The 19,164-nt window shown below is 45.6% G+C and overlaps 2 protein-coding genes across 2 annotated transcripts in view; both read right to left on the bottom strand.

The window, feature by feature from the left end:
* LOC139170020 (uncharacterized) overlaps positions 1–325 on the bottom strand; it is a 4,172-nt gene extending 3,847 nt beyond the window's left edge. The window contains exon 1 of the mRNA XM_070756721.1: positions 79–325. Coding sequence (XP_070612822.1) covers positions 79–325 — 247 coding nt within the window. The remainder of the gene's footprint in view (positions 1–78) is intronic.
* A 2,585-nt stretch (positions 326–2,910) lies between these two features.
* On the bottom strand, positions 2,911–19,164 carry DDRGK1 (DDRGK domain containing 1). Its single transcript, XM_070756858.1, has 9 exons — positions 18,963–19,164; positions 15,613–15,771; positions 11,050–11,156; positions 10,185–10,286; positions 9,394–9,516; positions 8,756–8,794; positions 8,058–8,114; positions 4,460–4,508; positions 2,911–3,658 (listed from the first exon to the last, which is right to left on the bottom strand). Exons 1-9 carry the CDS (start codon positions 19,048–19,050, stop codon positions 3,486–3,488), a joined length of 897 nt encoding a protein of 298 aa, XP_070612959.1. The 5' UTR covers positions 19,051–19,164; the 3' UTR covers positions 2,911–3,485.

Here is a 19,164-nt window from a genome sequence, read left to right as displayed (position 1 = left end):
TCTGCCTCTAGGCCACAGCAAAGGTCCCCCCTTCTAGCCATTCTTGGTGCTAAGAGGTGCATAAGGAGCCGTTCTCACCAGTGTTGTTCCCTGTGGTGTTCATCTTGTAGGGAACGCCGAAGGTGTACATGATGGAGGGGTAGAGCCTGAAGGGCTTCTTCTCGGGTTCCAGCCGAACCCATTTCTGCATGTAGATGGCCACGCAGAGGAGGACCATCGCGACGAACTGCATCAGGGCGGCCAGCAGGCTATAGGCCTCGGGCAGGGTCAGGCTCTCTGCGGGCACCGGACGGACGGACGGGAGTCGCTTGGAGGAGTGCAGCATCGCTGGGCCGGAGGACGACGCTCTGGCTTGGTCAAACGGTCAGCATCTGGCCCCAAAAGGAGAAGGGGCCCGGCCTCAGTGCGATGGGTTGGGACCCCGGCCCTCCCTCCTCTTCCCTTCCCTCCTCTTCCTTCGTTCCTTCCTTCCCTTTTTTCCTTTTTCTTCCTTTCTTTCCCCCCCTTCCCTTTTATGCCTTTCTCGCTCTCTCGCTCCCTTTCCCTTTTCTTCCTCTACCCTTTCTCTTTTTTCTTTCTTTCGTCACTCCTTCTTCCCTTTTCTTTTTCCTTTTCCTTCCCCTTCGTTTTTCCTTCCTTCCTTCCTCCCTCCATTCCCTTTTATTCACCTCCCTCCCCTTCCATTCCCCTCTTTCTTCCTTCCTTTTCCCCTTCCTTTTCCTCTCTTCCTTCCTTCCCTTTCCCCTTCCTTCCTTCCCTTTTATCCTCCTTCCTTTTCTTTTTTCCTTCGCTTTTCCCTCCCTCCCTTCCCTTTCCCCTTCCTCCCTCCCTTCCCCTTTCTTTCACCCTTGCTCTCTTCCCTTTTTTCCTTCCCTCCTTCTCCTTCCTTTTTCCTCCCTTCCTTCCCTTTGACCTTCCTTTTTTTCTTCCTCCATTCCTTTCCCTTTTTTCTCCCTTTCCTTTCTTCTTTATCCTCCCTTCCTTTCCTTTTCTACTCCTTCCTCTTTTCCTCCTCCATCCTTTCCCTTCCTCCCTCACTTCCTTTTCCTTCCCTCTCTTCCCTTTTCTCCTTCCTTTGTCCCTCCTTCCCTTTTCTTTCTTTCCTTCTCCTTCCTTTTTCCTCCATTACTTCCTCTCTCCCTTCCTTCCTTCCTTAGCCCCTTCCTTCTTCCCTCCCTCCTCCTTTTCTCCTTTCCTCCCTCCCTCCTCCTTCCTTTCTTCCTTTTCTTCCTTTCCTTTTATCCTCCCCCCCCTCCCTTTTTCTTCTCCTTCCTTCCCTTTTCCCTTCTTTCCTCCCTTTCTCCCTCATTCCCTTCCCTTTTCTTCTCCATCCTCTCTCCCTTTTCTTTTCCTTTTCCTTTTCTCGCTCCCTTCCTTCCAGGCCCAATTATCCAACTAAAGTCAAGATGGCAGCTAGGGCCCTTCAAAGCCCCACCCCTTTTTATGGGCATCCAATCACATGGATCCCGGTTACCATCCAGCCATCCAACGCTCCCTCCCACCCTTCCCTGCAGCCAGTTATAACAACCCCCTTCCTGCCTGGGTCTTCCATGCTGGTCTCACCAAGGGATTGTGGGAACTGTAGTCCCAACCATCTTTCACCTGCCCTGCCAATTCAGATAAGGGCGGCTGGGGTCCCCAGCATCTTCTATGCCAGCCAGTTGTTGGCTTCCAGCCTGCTTTCTCCAGCGCAGTGTATGTGTGTCTGTGTGTATAGGGAGGGACAATCTCTACAGGACCGATAGTTGTGGGCAAACTAACTCTGATGACAAACATCACTGATGGCCAATTGTTGGTCGCCCAGCAACCACACTCAACAACGGAGAAGCCGGCTTGGCTTTGTCTGTTTTCAGAATTCCTAGTCGGCCCTTCGCCAAGATTTTCTGGTGGTACCCTGTTCTGGGTTATCATTTTTTCAATATATCGCCCCGAGATTTCCTGGTGGTGCCCTGTCCTGCGTTACCTTTCTTTCAAGATTATTGTCCCTAAGATTTCCTGGTGGTGCCCTGTCCTGGGTTACCTTTCTTTCAAGATTATCACCCCTGAGATTTCCTGGTGGTGCCCTATCCTGGGTTACTTTTCTTTCGAGATTATTGTCCCCAAGATTTCCTGGTGGTGCCCTGTCCTGGGTTACCTTTCTTTCAAGATATCGCCCCCGAGATTTCCTGGTGGTACCCTGTTCTGGGTTACATTTTTTCAATATATCGCCCCTGAGATTTCCTGGTGGTGCCCTGTCCTGCTTTACCTTTCTTTCAAGATTATCGCTCCTGAGATTTCCTGGTGGTGCCCTGTCCTGGGTGTCCTTTCTTTCCAAAATAAGACTCTTGTGTTAACATCTCGGTGAGTCAAATCCAGGCTCTTAGCGTTGTTACGAAATTCAGTCGCCCTTCATCTGCGGGCTTTAAAATTTGAAAATTCATTTCTCTTTCATGATTTAGCTTGGTATTGTGTGTAATTTCTGGTTACCTGAATAATCTACCCAATTTCCTGGATTTTTCCATTTCCACTGAAGCTCAAAACTAAACAAATAGCGAATGCAGAGATAAAATTTGGCTCTCTGTGAAAACATGCAATGTCCATGTTTTTATTTGTCTGAAATAGGGAATTCTTTTCCCAACAAAAACTAATTTGGCTTTGGCATGTGGAATAGATAGAGGATTATTTTTCGGATTGAGTCACAAAATTATTCCCATCCAGAAAATTTTAAAGCACTAATCAGAGATCTTTGTGAATTATTTATAACCCAGAATTTTAAAAAATTGACAGTATCTTCTCTTCTGGTTTTAAGAGATCTGGTTTCGATTGTCGTAGTTTAAGAAAAAAAACCCAAAACTCCACAATTTCTGCATTTGCTGTAAATCTTGAACATCATAAACCCAGTTAAAAAGAACCAGCTGCAAAGACAGAGTATTTTTCTCCACATATTTAATATTTATTCACAGTTCAGAATTAAACCAAATCTTGAAATATCCAGTATCTTTGCTCCCATCAATATTCATAACTGAGACCCACATATAAACCAAATCATAATCCTAACCCCATTATCCTCATATGGGGGAATAAAGTACCCTTATAAATTTGGAAAAATAATAAGAAAGCTGGAAATTGCTTGATTTTGAATCTATGGGACTATGGTACCTAAGGGAATTTAAGCAGAAAATGTCTTTCTTTTAATCAGAACTATTGGCCTAAGAGTTTTCTACCAACCAAGGTGGGCTGGGAGTATGGGAGTTGTAGTACAGAAAGGTTGTGAGAAATACAGGCGAAAGAGGGCTGCAAATTTCAAACTCTAAACTTCCAATACATATTGCAATCTTCCACCCGCAGTGAATAATAATAAGGCCTTGTAAAAGGATTATTCCCACTCTATTCTTAACGCGTGACAAAGTGACTTTCTTAATATACATATATCCCAAACGCGTGAATATGATTTAGTGACCCAAAAGCCCACCTGTTTTTTTTAAAAAATGGTTTTATTTGTCTTCTCAGGCCACCCCTTTGTTAAGAAAAACATTCTCCGTTTCCAGGTTGATGAGAGAGTTGCTTTCCCGAGCCAGGTCTGTAATGGAGACCCGTCCCCGACGCCGAATAAACTCCGCCACAGCCGTCAACTCTTCAGGTGTGATGTAGATGAATTTGCCTCGGTCATCGATTACCCCTGCAGGACAGGACAGACCAGGAATTAAAAGCCCGTCTAACTGGGATTGAATTAAAAAGGAGGAATGTCGCTTCTCGGTTCAAAATTTCAAAATTTCAAAATCACGAAGGTGGATTGATTGATTGATAGATAAGATAGATAGATAGATATAGATAGATTGACAGATTCATTGATAGATTGATTTATTGATAGATAGATTTATTGATAGATCGATAGATAGATTAGATTTGTATGCCACCCCTCTCCGTAGACTCGGGGCGGCTCACAACAGCAATAGAACAATTCATAACAAATCTAATAATTAAAAAAAATATTTTAAAATCCCCATTATTAATCAAACATACATACAAACATACCATACATAAATTGTATAGGCCCGGGGGAGATGTCTCAATTCCCCCATGCCTGGTGGCAAAGGTGGGTTTTAAGGAGTTTACGGAAGGCAAGGAGGGTGGAGGCAGTTCTAATCTCCAGGGGGGAGCTGGTTCCAGGGAGTCGGGGCTGCCACAGAGAAGGCTCTTCCCCTGGGACCCGCCAGTCGACATTGTCTGTCCGCTGGGACCTAACTGGCCACTGGGATATTTTTGAGCCGTAGAAGAGCTGCTAATTGTTTGGAGCCCCCCCCCCCCCCCCCCCAAAAAAAAAAACCCCGTCGCAAACGGCAATTTGCAACCGAGCAGAAGCAATCTTCAGCAAAGATGGCCAGGAGGTGTCACAGCAGAGACATCTGCTTCAGTTTAAACAAGACGGGGGGGGGGGGGGGGGGGGGGGGGAAATCCCGTAAAGGTATTGTGCTCTCACCTGTCAACGTTCCGTCTGCCATCAGGTCTTGCACTCTGTTGATGGCATCCTGGGGAAGAGAAAAACCAAGCAGGTAAGGCTGGGAAAAGGCCTTCCGACGTAGCCCTTTTGGGGCAAAGGGTTGGGCAGTGTTGTGGTTGGCTCTGGCCCAGCTCCTGCCCCAGGAAATGGGGAGGTGGATGCAGGGGAAACTTCAACATGTCACAGGCCTGTGTTATTGCCCACAGAATCAGATCAGAGCTTAGTTTCCTCGGAAGAAGAAGAAGAAGAAGGTGGGAGTGACTCGGCAGAGGGGGGCTTGGCGCAAAGCCCAGGCAGTCAGTCAATATCAACTTTATTTTATTAGTCAACCGACCATATCAAAGCGAGGAAAAGGACCACATCGGTCGTCATAAAACTGTGACTGGTTAAAATACAATAAAATTGGCTAAAATAGAGGGAATTTGAATAAATAATAAGTTAAAATGCAGTGTAATATGCTAAAATTGAGTAGTAAAACATGAGAATATAACTGGTGCAAAGGATTATATTAAACAAACCTAAGCTACTGATATAAAATATTCTTAAGTGAGTTCATCTACTTTGCATGCCACCCCAATATATTCTAGAAAACACATTCTCATCTGAACAGCCCTGACTATAAACTTAGTGGTTCTAGAAACTACATATATATTTGTACCCTGAAGAAAATATGATAATTGTTTATTACAGTCCCAGTGTATGATTTTGTCAAGTAGGGGCTGTAAATACTGAAGTCTTACTGAGGAGCATAGTTTACAATTGAGTAGCACATGTGCAATGTCTTCTATTTCTGGTGCACCGTAAATGCATGTTCTCTCAAAATATGGTACTTGGTGGAATCGTCCATATTTGACCATAGAATCTAACTGCTCAAATCTTGCCCTAGTGGGTGCGGTTCTATGGTATTGGGTCAGACCCATTGTCAGGCAGTCAGTTTCCCTTATCTTCCATTGATTCGGATGATGACGTGTTGGACCCACGCCAGCGCAGAATTATGTGTAGAAGAGACCAAGTAAGAACATATTACAGGAAATAAGGGAGGCCACCTGTGTTTGGGTGGGGGCTCCAGTAATTAGGGCTGCTGCTATAAATAGCAGCATGTGGGTTTGGCCGTTGTGGAAGAATATCTGATCGGAGTTCGTCAGGAATCCTGTGTTTTCTGGACTTTGTTGCTTTTTCACGCCTTGGAAAACAAAGCAGAGCAACGTGTGTGTGTGTCTCTCACTTCGTTGGAAGAAGAAGGGGTGTGAAGTTTCTTCACAGCTGCTGGCTAAGTACTTAATGACTGCTTAAGGGAAATTGTATAGACTACCTGGTTGTTTTGGGAAGAGTGCTCTTTCCAATACAAAAAGAGTGCTTTGTTTATTTTGACTTTTGGGATAAAGAACATTGTTTTGAATTTTCAAACGTGTGTGTGTCTGAAATTTGTACCCTTGAATTTTCGGGAGGCTCCTACCAGAGAGCCCGGCAGAACAGGCAGCGACTCAAAATACGGCTGAACCATCACTGGTTTTGCAATACAGGCTGGATGCATATTTATTTTATTCTTCATTAAATTTATTTGCTAGCCATCTCATCCAGTAATGGGCTGCTGCCCCCACAGGGGGGGAGGGACAAGCAGTGGGTGTAGTAAGTTTACGTACTATTTGTTGAATACTTAATAGGTTTTTAATTTTTAAAAAAAATAAGAAATAGTCTTTATTAATTATATACATTAAAAAATATATACAAACAACTAACAAAACACACCAAAAAAGAGAGAAGAAACAAACATAGCGTAAACATCTATAGTGCATTATAAAGGGTATCATAGCTAAAGGCAATAAAGAAAGTTTAAGTAATACAGTGATCCCCCGAGTTTCGCGATCTCGATCTTTGCGAAACGCTATATCGCGATTTTTCCACCCGATGACGTCACTCCCTTCCTTTCTCATCTTTCTTTCTCTCTCTCTTTCTCTATCTTGCTTCTTCCTCTCTCACACTCTCTTCCTCCCTCTCTCATCTCTTTCTTTCCTTCTCTCTCTTTCTCTATCTCTCCCCCTCTTGCTCTCGAGCGGCGGGCGGCACCCAGGGAAGGTTCCTTCGGCCGCCCACCAGCTGATCTGCTCGGCAGCGCAGTAGCAGCGAGGAGCCGAAGATGGGGTTTCCCCTTTGCGTGGGCAATGGGGAAACCCCATCTTCGGCTCCTCGCTGCTACTGCGCTGCCGAGCAGATCAGCTGGTGGGCGGCCGAAGGAACCTTCCCTGGGTCTTCAACTCCCAGAGCGGCGGACAAGTGGCGGGCGGACAAGCGGAAAAGCGGCGGACAAGCGGCAGGCGGAAAAGCGGCAGCCAGACAAGCGGACAAGCGGCTGGACAAGCGGCGGACAAGCGGCGGGCGGACAAGCGGCGGACAAGCGGAAAAGCGGCGGACAAGCGGGCAGGCAGGCGGCTCCTCAGCTGCTGGGTCTTCCCAGGTGCGGAAGTAAAAACACCATCTGCGCATGCGCGGCCATGGAAAAAGGGGTGCGCATGCGCAGATGGTGTTTTTACTTCCGCACCACTACATCCCGAAAAATCGATTATCGCGAGGGGTCTTGGAACGGAACCCGCGATAATCAGGGGATCACTGTATATTCAATACATAATGTTTGTTCATTTTAGACCAAAGAAATAAACTATATTTCTAACTTATTCTATATCTTCGTGAAACTATTTTGTGTTAAATTTTCCTATCTATAAATCATATATCTGTCCCTTTTTAATAAAATTTCTAGAATTTCTATCTAAACTTTATATAAAGGACAACATTTTCAACCATGTTGTTGACACTCGGTTATAGCAACTTAATAGCAGAGTTTCTGTAACAAGTCCGTTTTGGTTCTTAATTTTTTCTACTTAATAGTTTTTTTAATCGTTCTTCCTTCTCTACCAAGGAGCACAACTACTACCCAGTAATGGGCTACTGCCCCCATGGAGGGAGGTGGGAACGCAGGTGGGAACGCAGTGGCGGTAGTAACTTTATGCACTATTTATTGAATTTATTTATTTATTAGATTTGTATGCCGCCCCTCTCCGTAGACTCGAATACAGTACTTAATAGGTTTTTTATTGTCCTTCCTTCTCTTAGCACCTTAGTATGATCTTTAATTACGTTTAAAATAGGAAATTAAATTAAATAGTATGTTTTTACCCATATTTAATCATTTCAATCATTATCTAGAACCGAACTTTGATAGCAATGGAAGAAAACCGAGCTATTTGCCTAATCTGTTATCATACGGAACCTTGTGGGTTAAGGACAAAACTTTAAAATGTGACTGGGCTCCAAATAACGCGGGTCTCTCATTTGTCCTTTTTGTGGCTATTCAAATAATGTGGCTTAATCCACTGAAAAAGAGTCCGAGTACCTATTTGAAAACTTATCTTGGTCGGTAAGCCACTCCCACCCAGTCACATGACTTTTAAGCTACTCCCCACGGTCACGATTGTCAAGCCACTCCCACCTGCTCACATGGCTGGCAAGCCACACCCACAAAATAAGCCACGCCCACAAGCGTGGCAGTAAAATTTGCAACGCCCAGCTTGCAAATACTTACTTGCGTCCTGAGGCCCAAGTGAGAAGCCAGATCTTCCAAAAGGACGACTTTTGCATTCTGGGTGGAAGGGGACAAGTTGGAAAATGATTATGGCATTCATTCGTTTGAAATCAAATTCATTCAATTTATTTATTTATTGGATTTGTATGCCGCCCCTCTCCGTAGACTCGGGGCGGCTAACAATAGTGGTAAAAGCAACATGCGACAATCCAATACTAAAGAAGCTAAAAACCCTTATTTTAAAACCAATCATACATACAAACGTACCATACATAAATTGTGGAAGCCTAGGGGGAAAGAATATCTCAGTTCCCCCATGCCTGACGACAGAGGTGGGTTTTAAGAAGCTTACGAAAGGCGAGGAGGGTGGGGGCTATTCTAATCTCTGGGGGGGTTGGTTCGAGGGGCGGGGCCACCACAGACAAGGCTCTTCCCCTGGGTCCCGCCAACCGACATTGTTTAGTTGACGGGACCTTATTGGTCGCTGGGATTCGTGCAGGAGAAGGCGGTCTCGGAGATATTCTGGTCCGATGCCATGAAGGGCTTTATAGGTCATAACCAACACTTTGAATTGTGACCGGAAACTGATCGGCAACCAATGCAGACTGCGGAGTGCTGGTGTGACATGGGCATATTTCAGCCAAGCAATGAAATGTGGATCAAGCCACAGAAGACTCAAGGGAGAAAGAGGAATTTACCTTAATGTAATCGAGAAGCTCCGTGATGAAACTACGTGACTGGATAAAAGCAAAGAAGGGACAATAATTAATTCACCGGAGAAGGAAAATCCTTCCTTCCTTCCATCCATCCCCCCATTCTCTCTCCTGCCTCCCTCCATCTAGCACTCTCTCCCCTTTCTTCCTTCCCTCCCTCCTCCATTCTCTCCTTCCTTCCTCCAGCTCCACCAATCACTCTCTCCCCTTCCTTCCCTCCCTCCTTTCCTTCTCCCGTCTTTTCTTTCTTTCTTCTTTTCCTTCCTTTTCTTTCTTGCCAGTCTTCCTTTCCCTTCCTTCTTTCCTTCCCTTCATCCTCTATCCTTCCTTCCTCCCTACATCTAGCACTATCTCGCCTTCCTTCCTTCCTCCACCTCCACCCACCACTCTCCCCCTTCCTTCCCTCCCTCCTTTCCTTCTTCCGTCTTTTCTTTCTTTCTTTCTTTCTTTCTTCCTTCCTTCTCTTCCTTCCTTTTCTTTCTTGCCTGTCTTCCTTTCCCCCCCCCCTCCCTCCCATACAGCTGAGCTCTTCCTTCTCTTAAAAAGCAGCTAATCCCATCCCACCGTTCTTCTCTTCCACTCTTCTGCCCGGTTCCCCTCTGCAGCCAACCGACCAGACGTACCTGCTCCTCAGTCATGGCTTCATCCATCCCTTCTTCTTCCACCACAAACTCCTCCTTCAGCTTCAGATATTCCTCGTACTCCCGCCGCTCCTCCTCCTCCTTGGCCTTCTTCAGCTCTTCTTCCTGTGGGCATCGAGAGGGTCTCGGGTCATTTTATGCTTCCTGTCTATAAAAAGGCTGTTGGATGATCCAAGGTTGGACTGCCAACTCCCAAGATACTCAGCTGCTTTAAGGCCAAACCTTTAATGCCAACTACAGCAGGATTCTATCCATTCTGTCCACTGTTTATAAATGGTGGTTGTATTGCTTCGTTTAGGGATATTATTCCGAACCAGAAGAAGCAAAAAAAAAATCTTGAACACCCGGTTCTTAACTAGAAAAGTTCGTAAGTAGAGGCATTTGTAGGTAGAGGTACCACTGTATTAGTATAGTGCAGTGTTTCCCAACCTTGGCAACTTGAAGATATCTGGACTTCAACTCCCAGAATTCCCCAGCCAGCATTCGCTGGCTGGGGAATTCTGGGAGTTGAAGTCCAAAGTTGCCAAGGTTGGGAAACACTGGTATAGTGTGTTCAAATATATAAAATGTGATGAAGCTCAAAAGAAGATGAGGCAATGATGGAACAATGTAGAATCGCTTACTGTATTTATTGTGTTATTGTGTTTTATTTTTAAGATTGAAAATTAATTAAAAAATTTTTAAAAAAGGGAATACAGAAGAGAAACCAATCCTGATTTCGGCCACTTTGGGCGTCCCAACTGTGTTCCAATGTCATCTCTTTGACAACTCACCTTCCTTTCCTCTTCCTGCCGCAGCCGTTCCTCTTCCAAGCGCCTTTCCTCATCCCGTTTTTGTTCAACTTTCTTCCTTTCTTCCCGTTCAGCCTCTTCAGCCTTTGGACGCGGAGAAAGGGGAGAAAATTAAAGGCGGGTCTGTTTGCGTGGAGAAATAAATTCCCTCTTTTCTGAGGAAATCCCTCAGACCATTTTTTAAAACTTTCTCTCTCCCGTCCCGCATTTTGACGCAGAAGCAAAAAAATTTCCCCTCATTCCTGAGGAAATTCCTCAGATGATTTTTAAAACTTTCCCCCTCCCGTCCCCCATTTTGACACAAAAGCAAAAAAAATTTCCTTCTTTCCTGAGGAAATCCCTCAGATGATTTTTAAAACTTTCCCCCTCCCGTCCCCTTTTTACACAGAAGCAAAGAAAAATTCCCTGTTTCCTGAGGAAATCCCTCAGGTGATTTTTAAAACTTTCCCCCTCCCATCCCCCATTTTGACACAGAAGCAAAGAAAAAATCCCTCTTTCCTGAGGAAATCCCTCAGGTGATTTTTAAAAACTTTCCCCCTTCCGTCCTCCATTTTGACACAGAAGCAAATAAATAAATAAATCTCCACTTTTAGAGCCAGGAAACCTCAGTGCGGATGAAATCTGGATAGTCGTCACTTTACAACCATAATGAAGCCCTACCTTTCTGTCGCTGAGTGAGACGGTGGCTAAGTGACTTTTGCCCCATTTTACGATTTTTTTGGGGGGGGGGCATCTTAAAGTCCGAAAAATACGGTAGTCCCCTTCTGTCTTTAACTAGGACTACAACTCCGAGGATCCTTAGGGACATGATCCGAATGCGGATTTATAAAATGCGGGGGAGACTCACCTCTCTCTGAGCTTTCCTTGCCTGCTTCTCTTCTAACTTCCGCTGTTTCTTTGCGCCAATCTTTCCGGAAACTTGGGATTCAGCCGGTTCGCTTCCATCGTTTTCATCTAGGTGTTGTTTAACAATCGTGTTGAATAAAAAGGAAATGGAGACAGATCATCAGTGCTAAAACGGAGGAGGAGGAGGAAGAGAAGGAGGGGGAGAAGGAAAATAACAACTTTTGGGTCCTTGGCACTCTCTGATATTGGTTGTTTTTTTGGAGACGTTTCATTACCGAACTAGATAACATCATCAGTGCTAGAAGAAAATGAGGTTTGCAAAGCAGCAGGAGGGAAGATGAGAAAGAGGGAAGAGGAGGAGAAGGAGGAAGGGGAGAGGAGGATGAAAGAGGAGGAAGAGGAGAAGGAGGAGGAGGGAAGAGGAGAAAGGAAGGGGGGAGCAGGAGGAGGAGGGAAGAGGAAGAGGAGGGGAAGGAAGGATGAAGAGGAAGAGTAGGAGGACGGAAGAGGAAAGAGAGGAACAGGAGGAAGGGAAGGAGGGATGATGAGGAAGAGAAGGAAGAGGAAGGAGAGGAACAGGAAAGAGGAGGAACAGGAGGAGAGAAGAGGAGGAGGAAGTGGAGGGAAGAGGAGGAGGAGGATGACTACTTTTCATGACCCAACTAGGGCACTTCATCAGTGCAACACAGTGTTGGTGTTCCTACAGCAAACCAGGATGGATAAAAATCAATGAGTTTTTTTTAAAAAAATCAGATTAAAAAAAAATTAAATGGGATTTTTTAACATTTTTAATCAATTTTTCTTTTAATAAACTGTTTTTGGAGTTTAAAAAAAATCTATCTAAAGACAGATTCGTTGAGCGTTAAAGGTGCTCGAAACTTGCATTTTTTTAAAAAAACCACTCTCAAGTTGGATGTTATCTCCCCGCTAACCTCAAAACAAGCGATAAGCGACGTCTCAAATAATGTTGGCCAACGGATTTAGGTTTAGGTTTAGGTTTAGGTTTATTGGATTTATATGCCGCCCCTCTCCGCAAACTCGGGGCGGCTCACAACAATAATAAAAAAACAGTACAGTACACAATACCAAATCCGATTTGGGTCTCTTAACTTAAAAACAGGCCCAGCTCCTTTATCTTTATCTTATTTTTTACTTCACAGCTGAAAGATTCAATGCCGACAGCATCCCTGGGTCTTTTGTGATAACTTCAAGGAAAGTGGGTACGTTTGATAGCAGAAACATCAAAAGCGTGGGGTCCCCCCCCCCCTTTTCCTGGTTTCATTCTTTTCTGAAACTCTTGTTTGCACTTCAAAGACATCCACCTGGGTTGAAAAGTTCAGGCCTGTCAAATGACTGTCTATGCTGCAAAAGCAGGCGAGCATCCGTTCCGTTGGCTCCCCGTTGGGGCCCAGAAACATCTCCCCCCCAAAAAATAAAAGAAAGGAAGGTGGGAGGAGGAGGAGGAGGAGGGAAGGGGGAAATGACATGTGTCAAGACCAGTATACAAATTGTGAGCTGCTGCTGCTGTCGCCTGTCCTAGGGTGAAAAGGCTGGGGATAATATTTTTCCCTGCATGGGGTGAGGATTCATCAGTACATCTCCACCCCTTGTCCAGTCAACGAAGCAGTGGAAGTGATGTGCCGGTGCCTGGAGGCTGTTGGGGCCTGGATGGGTGTCAACAGACTCAAACTCAACCCTGATAAGACGGAGTGGCTGTGGGTTCTGCCTCCCAAGGACAATCCCATCTGTCCGTCCCATCACCCTGGGGGGAGAATTATTGACCCCCTCAGAGAGGGTCCGCAACTTGGGCGTCCTCCTCGATCCACAGCTGACATTAGAGAAACATCTTTCAGCTGTGGCGAGGGGGGCGTTTGCCCAGGTTTGCCTGGTGCACCAGTTGCGGCCCTATTTGGATCAGGACTTACTACTCACGCCCTCATCACCTCAAGGCTCGACTACTGTAACGCTCTCTACATGGGGCTACCTTTGAAGAGTGTTCGGAAACTTCAGATTGTGCAGAATGCAGCTGCGAGAGCAATCATGGGCTTCCCCAAATATGCCCATATTACTCCAACACTCCGCAGTCTGCATTGGTTGCCGATCAGTTTCAGGTCACAATTCAAAGTGTTGGTTATGACCTATAAAGCCCCTCATGGCACTTGGCCAGATGATCTCAGGGACCGCCTTCTGCCGCACGAATCCCAGCGACCAGTTAGGTCCCACAGAGTGGGCCTTCTCCGGGTCCCTTCAACTAAACAATGTCGTTTGGCGGGGTCCAGGGGAAGAGCCTTCTCTGTGGCGGCCCCAGCCCTCTGGAACTAACTCCCCCCAGAGATTAGAACAGCCCCCACCCTCAAAACCCACCTCTGCTGTCAGGCATGGGGGAACTGAGATATTCTTTTCCCCCTAGGCTTCTACAATTTATGCATGGTATGTTTGTATGTATGATTGGTTTTATAACAAGAGATTTTAGCTGTTTTAGTATTGGATTTTTACATTCTGTTTTTATCACTGTTGTTAGCCGCATACAAATCCAATTAATCAGGAAGGAAGGAAGGAAGGAAGGAAGGAAGGAAGGAAGGAAGGAAGGAAGGAAGGAAGGAAGGAAGGAAGGAAGGATGGAAGGAAGGAAGGAAGGGGTGAAAACCAGGTTTATCTAGGGCAGTGATGGCGAACCTATGGCACGGGTGCCTCAGGTGGCATGCGGAACCATTTTCTACAGAGGAATCATTGAGTCTGTCATCTGCACCTCTGTAACTGTCTGGTTTGGTGCTGCAACCCAACAGGATCGACACAGACTTCAGAGGAGAATCAGAACTGCAGAAAAAACAATGGCTGCCAACCTGCCTTCCATTGAAGTCAAAAAGACTTTTGGAGTCAAAAAGAGGATGGGGAAAATATTTACTGACCCCTCACATCCTAGACACAAACTGTTTCAACTCCTACCCTCAAAACGTCGCTACAGAGCACTGCACACCAAGACAACTAGACACAAGAACAGTTTTTCCCCCGAACGCCATCACTCTGCTAAACAAATAATTCCCTCAACACTGTCAGACTTTTTACTAAGTCTGCACTTCTATTTCTACTAATTTTTCTCATCATTCCTATCACCCATTTCCTCCCTCTTAGGACTACGTGACTGTAACTTGTTGCTTGTATCCTAAGATTTTTATTAATATTGATTGTTTCTTCATTGCTTATTTGACCCCTATGACAATCATTAAGTGTTGTACCACATGATTCTTGACAAATGTCTCCTTTGAAAGCATAGGCACCAAAGACAAATTCCTTGTGTGTCCAATCACACTTGTGCAATAAAATTCTATTCTATTCTATTCTATTTTTGGCTTGCACAGATGCTCTGGGAGAGGTTTTTGGCTTCCAGAGAGTCTCTGGGGAGATGTAGGAGTGCTTGTCTCAACTTGGACATGACAGCTGGATGGGTGATTTTGGGGCAATCACCAGGCGATGGTGAGTTCTAGTCCAACCTTAGCCGTGAAAGCCAACTGGGTGATTTTGCGCCAGACACCAGGAGAACGTGAATTCTAATTTGACCTTAGCTATGAAAGCTGGATGGGTGACTTTGGGCCAATCACTAGGAGACCGTGAGTTGTAGTCTCAACTTGGATTCGTAGTTTTTGGCCAGCCATCAGCAGATGTTGAGTTCTAGTCCAGACTAAGGCATGAAAGCTGGATGGGTGACTTTGGGGCAATCAACAGGAGACGGTGAGTTCCAATTTCACCTTACGCATGAAAGTTGGATGGGTAACCTTTGGCCAATCACCAGGAGACAATGAATTCTAGTCCGACCTTAGCCATGAAAGCCAACTGGATGACTTTGGACCAACCACCAGAAAACTGAGAGTTCTAGTCCAGACTAAGGCATGGAAAGTAGTTTTGGGCCATGAGTTCTAGTCTCAACTTGGACGTGAAAGCTGGATGGGTTACTTTGGGTCAATCACCAGGAGACGGTGAGTTCTAGTCCAACCTTTGCCATGAAGGCCAACTGGGTGACTTTGCGCCAACCACCAGGAAACAATGAGTTCTAATCCAAACTAAGACATGAAAGCTGGATTGGTGATTTTGGGGCAACTACCAGGAGATGGTAAGTTCTAGTCCAGACTAAGACATGAAAGCTGGATGGGTGATTTCGGGCCAATCACCAGGAGATGGTGAGTTCTAGTGTGACCTTAGCCATGAAAGCCAACTGGGTGACTTTTCTGGTGAGCCAACCACCAGAAAACTGAGAGTTCTAGTCTAGACTAAGGCATGGAAGCCAGCTAGGTGATCTTGGACCAATCACCTGGAGATGGTGAATTCTAGTCCTGCTTTAGGTATGAAAGCCACTTGTGTGACTTTGGGAGAGCCCCGCCCCTCTCTCTCAGCCCAGCCCACCTCACAGGGCCGTTGTTGTAATAGCGATAACAGGAGTGCTATCCTGTTAGGCGTGTTTGCCACCTTGAACTAATTGTAGGACAAATAAAAGCGGAATGTAAATAAATAAGGAGCGGGCAAACATCCCTTCTAAAACCGTAGTTACAATAAGGAGCAGCTACAATACCTTCTACGGCTTCCTCGACCTGCTGTACGCGTCTCAGAGCGGCCATTCTGTTCCTTCGGTGCCTGGGCATCCCTTCGCCCCGCTCGCCCAGGAAGGGTTGTGGTCGGGCTGGTGCGGCTGCTGCTGCCGCCGCCACATTCTGATGGTGCTCTTCATCATCTAGATCAGGAAAGGAAGGAGTTTTATGGTCCACCGTGGATAGGTGAGAGGCCGTTTGGTGGAGTGGTTAAAAGGCACACGGCTGGAAAACACGAGCACCCTTCTCACTTTAACCCGAAGGTGCTTTTTTCCAAGAGGCAACTGGACTTTCTGAATCTCTATACACTTCCTGACAATCAGTGGAACAACTTGCCACCAGAAGTTATGGGTGCTCCAACACTGGAAGTTTTTAAGAAAAGACTGGACAACAATTTGTATTATTATTATTATTGTTGTTGTGTTGCTGTTGTTATCATCATCATCATTCTATTATTATTATTATTATTATTATTATTATTATTATTATTATTACTACTACTATTGTCAATACAACACAGCAAATGAGATCACTATGTTGGATTATTACTATCATCATCATCATCATCATCATCATTATTGGATCCTGGAGTATAAGACCTTCATGGCACCGTACCAGGGTATCTACGAGACCGTCTTCTGCCGCACGAATCCCAGCGATTGGTTAGGTCCCATGGAGTTGGCCTTCTCCGGGTCCTGTCGACTAAACAATGTCGTTTGGCGGGACCCAGGGGAAGAGCCTTCTCTGTGGCGGCCCCGACCCTCTGGAACCAGCTCCCCCCTGAGATTAAAACTGCCCCCACCCTCCTTGCCTTTCGTAAACTCCTTAAAACCCACCTCTGCCGTCAAGCGTGGGGGAACTGAGACATCTCCCCCTGCCTATGTAGTTTCTGTGCATGATATGACTGTATGTATGTTTTATATATTGGGGTTCCTTGCTTTTTAGACTTTTTAAATGTACTATTGTTATTTTAGATTCTAACTATTAGATTTGTTATTATATATTGTTTTTTCCAATGTTGTGAGCCGCCCCGAGTCTACAGAGAGGAGCGGCATACAAATCTAATAAATAATAATAATAATAATAACAATAATAATAACAATAATAATAATACAATGAAGATCAAGTAAGGTACTAATACCACTAATACTAACTAACTAATACTATAAAGCCGTAGTTAGATCACACCTAGAAGGGGAAGATTGTTAGTACCTTGTTAGGGCTAGGGAAAAAAGCTTTAAAAACTGCACCCAAATTTTTATCCTCTCTTATGTGGGAAAAAGGTGCATCTTACACTCCGAAAAATACGATCAGTTAAATATAATGCAGAAATTGATCTGGCTATTATATAGGGAACGTAGTGACCATGATCGCACTAATCTTTATTGCCTTGGCAACAATAGATTTTTTCCCCCCAGCTTGTCTGTGTGTTCGTTTCAGACTTTGCATATTGAGACATCCATTAATAGAATGTCTTGTTTAGAGGGTGGCTGAGTTTCTATTCAGAGCAAGACACTTTTAACATTCCCAAGCTTTTAAAATGATTTGTGTGTGTGTGGGAAGAATTTAAATGGCACTGACACATCTATTGGGTTTGATGTTTGCTGTGGGCTGGATAAGGGTATTGAAGGAGCGTGCAAAATAGATTATGGTGCAACCACGCTTAAGAAAGAAGTCAACTGACTCCTAAAGCCACATCCTGGGCTTCTACACTGCCAGTGACACACAAAATCAGGCCAAATAAAGTTGTGAAAGATCAAAGCTGATGTGTGGCAGGCAGTCGGATACAGATGGAACAGTTGCAGGTCTGGCTACTCTAGAGAAAAGGACTAGGGGTGACACAACAGCAATATTCCAATATTTGACGGGCTGCCTCAAGGAGGGGATCAACTTATTTTTCTAAAGCACCTGAAGGCAAGGCAAGAAGCAATGGGTGGAAACTAATTAAAGAGAGAAGCAACTTTGAACTAAAGTGGAATTTCCTTGACAGTGAGAGCGATCAATCAGTGGAACAGCCTGCCACCAGAAATTGTGGGTGCTCCGTCACCAGTGGCTTAACTGGACAACCACGTGTATTGACTGGTAGGGTCTCCTGCTTGAGTAGTGGGGCTTGGACTAGTTAAAGTTTGTCATTACGCCCAAGCTGGGACCTGCTACCTGGCATAATAATAATAATAATAATAATAATAATAATAATAATAATAATAGTTGCGGCCCTATTTGGACAGGGAGTCATTGCTCACAGTCACTCATGCCCTCATCACCTCGAGGTTCGATTACTGCAACGCTCTCTACATGGGGCTACCTTTGAAAACTGTTCGGAAACTTCAGATCGTGCAGAATGCGGCCACAAGAGCCATCGTGGGGCTCCCTAGATTCGCCCATGTTTCTGCAACACTCTGTGGCCTGCACTGGCTGCCGATCAGTTTCCGGTCACAATTCAAAGTGTTGGTAATGACCTTTAAAGCCCTACATGGCATTGGGCCAGAATACATCCAGAACCGCCTTCTACCGCACGAATCCCAGCGGCCGATAAGGTCCCAGAGTTGGCCTTCTCCGGGTCCCATCGACTAAATAATGTTGTTTGGCGGGCCCCAGGGGAAGAGCCTTCTCTGTGGCGGCCCCGGCCCTCTGGAATCAACTCCCCCCAGAGATTAGAATGGCCCCCACCCTCGTCTTTCGCAAATTACTCAAGATCCACCTTTATCGCCAGGCATGGGGGAATTTAGATATTCCTTCCCCCTAGGCCATTACAAGTTATGCATGGTATGTATGTGTGTATGTTTGGTTTTATAATAAGGGTTTTTAGTTGTTTTATTAATTGGATTGTTACATGCTGGGTTTTTTTATCATTGTTGTTAGCCGCCCCGTCTGTGGAGAGGGGCGGCATACAAATCCAATAAATAATAATAACAACAACAACAAAAAAATAATGATGTTATAAGCCAGATTTACCTATACCCCAAACTCCTAAGTTTTCCCTTATCAGGCCCCTTTGCACATGACCAGAGGCACTCTTACAGCCAAAGCCAGGAGCGCCCGGGCCCCTAGGGGAAATTTTTTTTTTAGGACAGCCACCCCAAAAACCAAGGGAAAGCATTCTGTGTATCCTCAGAGGCCCCCTCTCCCTCCTCTGGACAGCTTAAATGAGAGGAGCCAATTGAGGCGCTGGACTACAACTCCCAGACTCTGCAGCCATTGCCAGTGCTTAGACGCTGGCCAGAGGGATTGTGGGAGTTGTAGTTCCCAAGCGAAGGGAGGCCTCTGGCTAAACTAGGCCTCTTCTCCCTCCCACCTGCCGCAGACCACCGACCCTGTTAGGCGAGGGCCCTACCCGCGCGTGCCTGTCCCCGGACGCGGCTGACGAAGACGAGGAGCGCCGCCAGCAGCACCGCAGCCACCACGTAAAGCACCGGGTCCATGTTGGCCACGTGACGCCCCAAGCACCCGCCTCTTCCGGTCGGGCCTCCAGAAGCGCCGAGCAATGCAGAGCGAAGGTAGGAAAGCGCAGGGCGGAGATAGCCCCGCCCACTGTT

Source organism: Erythrolamprus reginae, chromosome 7 (assembly GCF_031021105.1).
Source record: "Erythrolamprus reginae isolate rEryReg1 chromosome 7, rEryReg1.hap1, whole genome shotgun sequence".
Lineage (NCBI taxonomy): Eukaryota > Metazoa > Chordata > Lepidosauria > Squamata > Dipsadidae > Erythrolamprus > Erythrolamprus reginae.
The sequence above is the reverse complement of the archived record's forward strand: the minus strand, read 5'-3'. Positions and strand labels throughout refer to the sequence as shown.

Coding starts and splice junctions, on each gene's coding strand:
- DDRGK1 (XM_070756858.1), bottom strand. CDS start 19,050: ATGGACCCGGTGCTTTACGTGGTGGCTGCGGTGCTGCTGGCGGCGCTC. Junction 10,287..11,049: donor CAAGGAAAGCTCAGAGAGAG/GTGAGTCTCCCC, acceptor CCGCGTCCAAAG/GCTGAAGAGGCTGAACGGGA. Junction 9,517..10,184: donor GGCAGGAAGAGGAAAGGAAG/GTGAGTTGTCAA, acceptor CGATGCCCACAG/GAAGAAGAGCTGAAGAAGGC.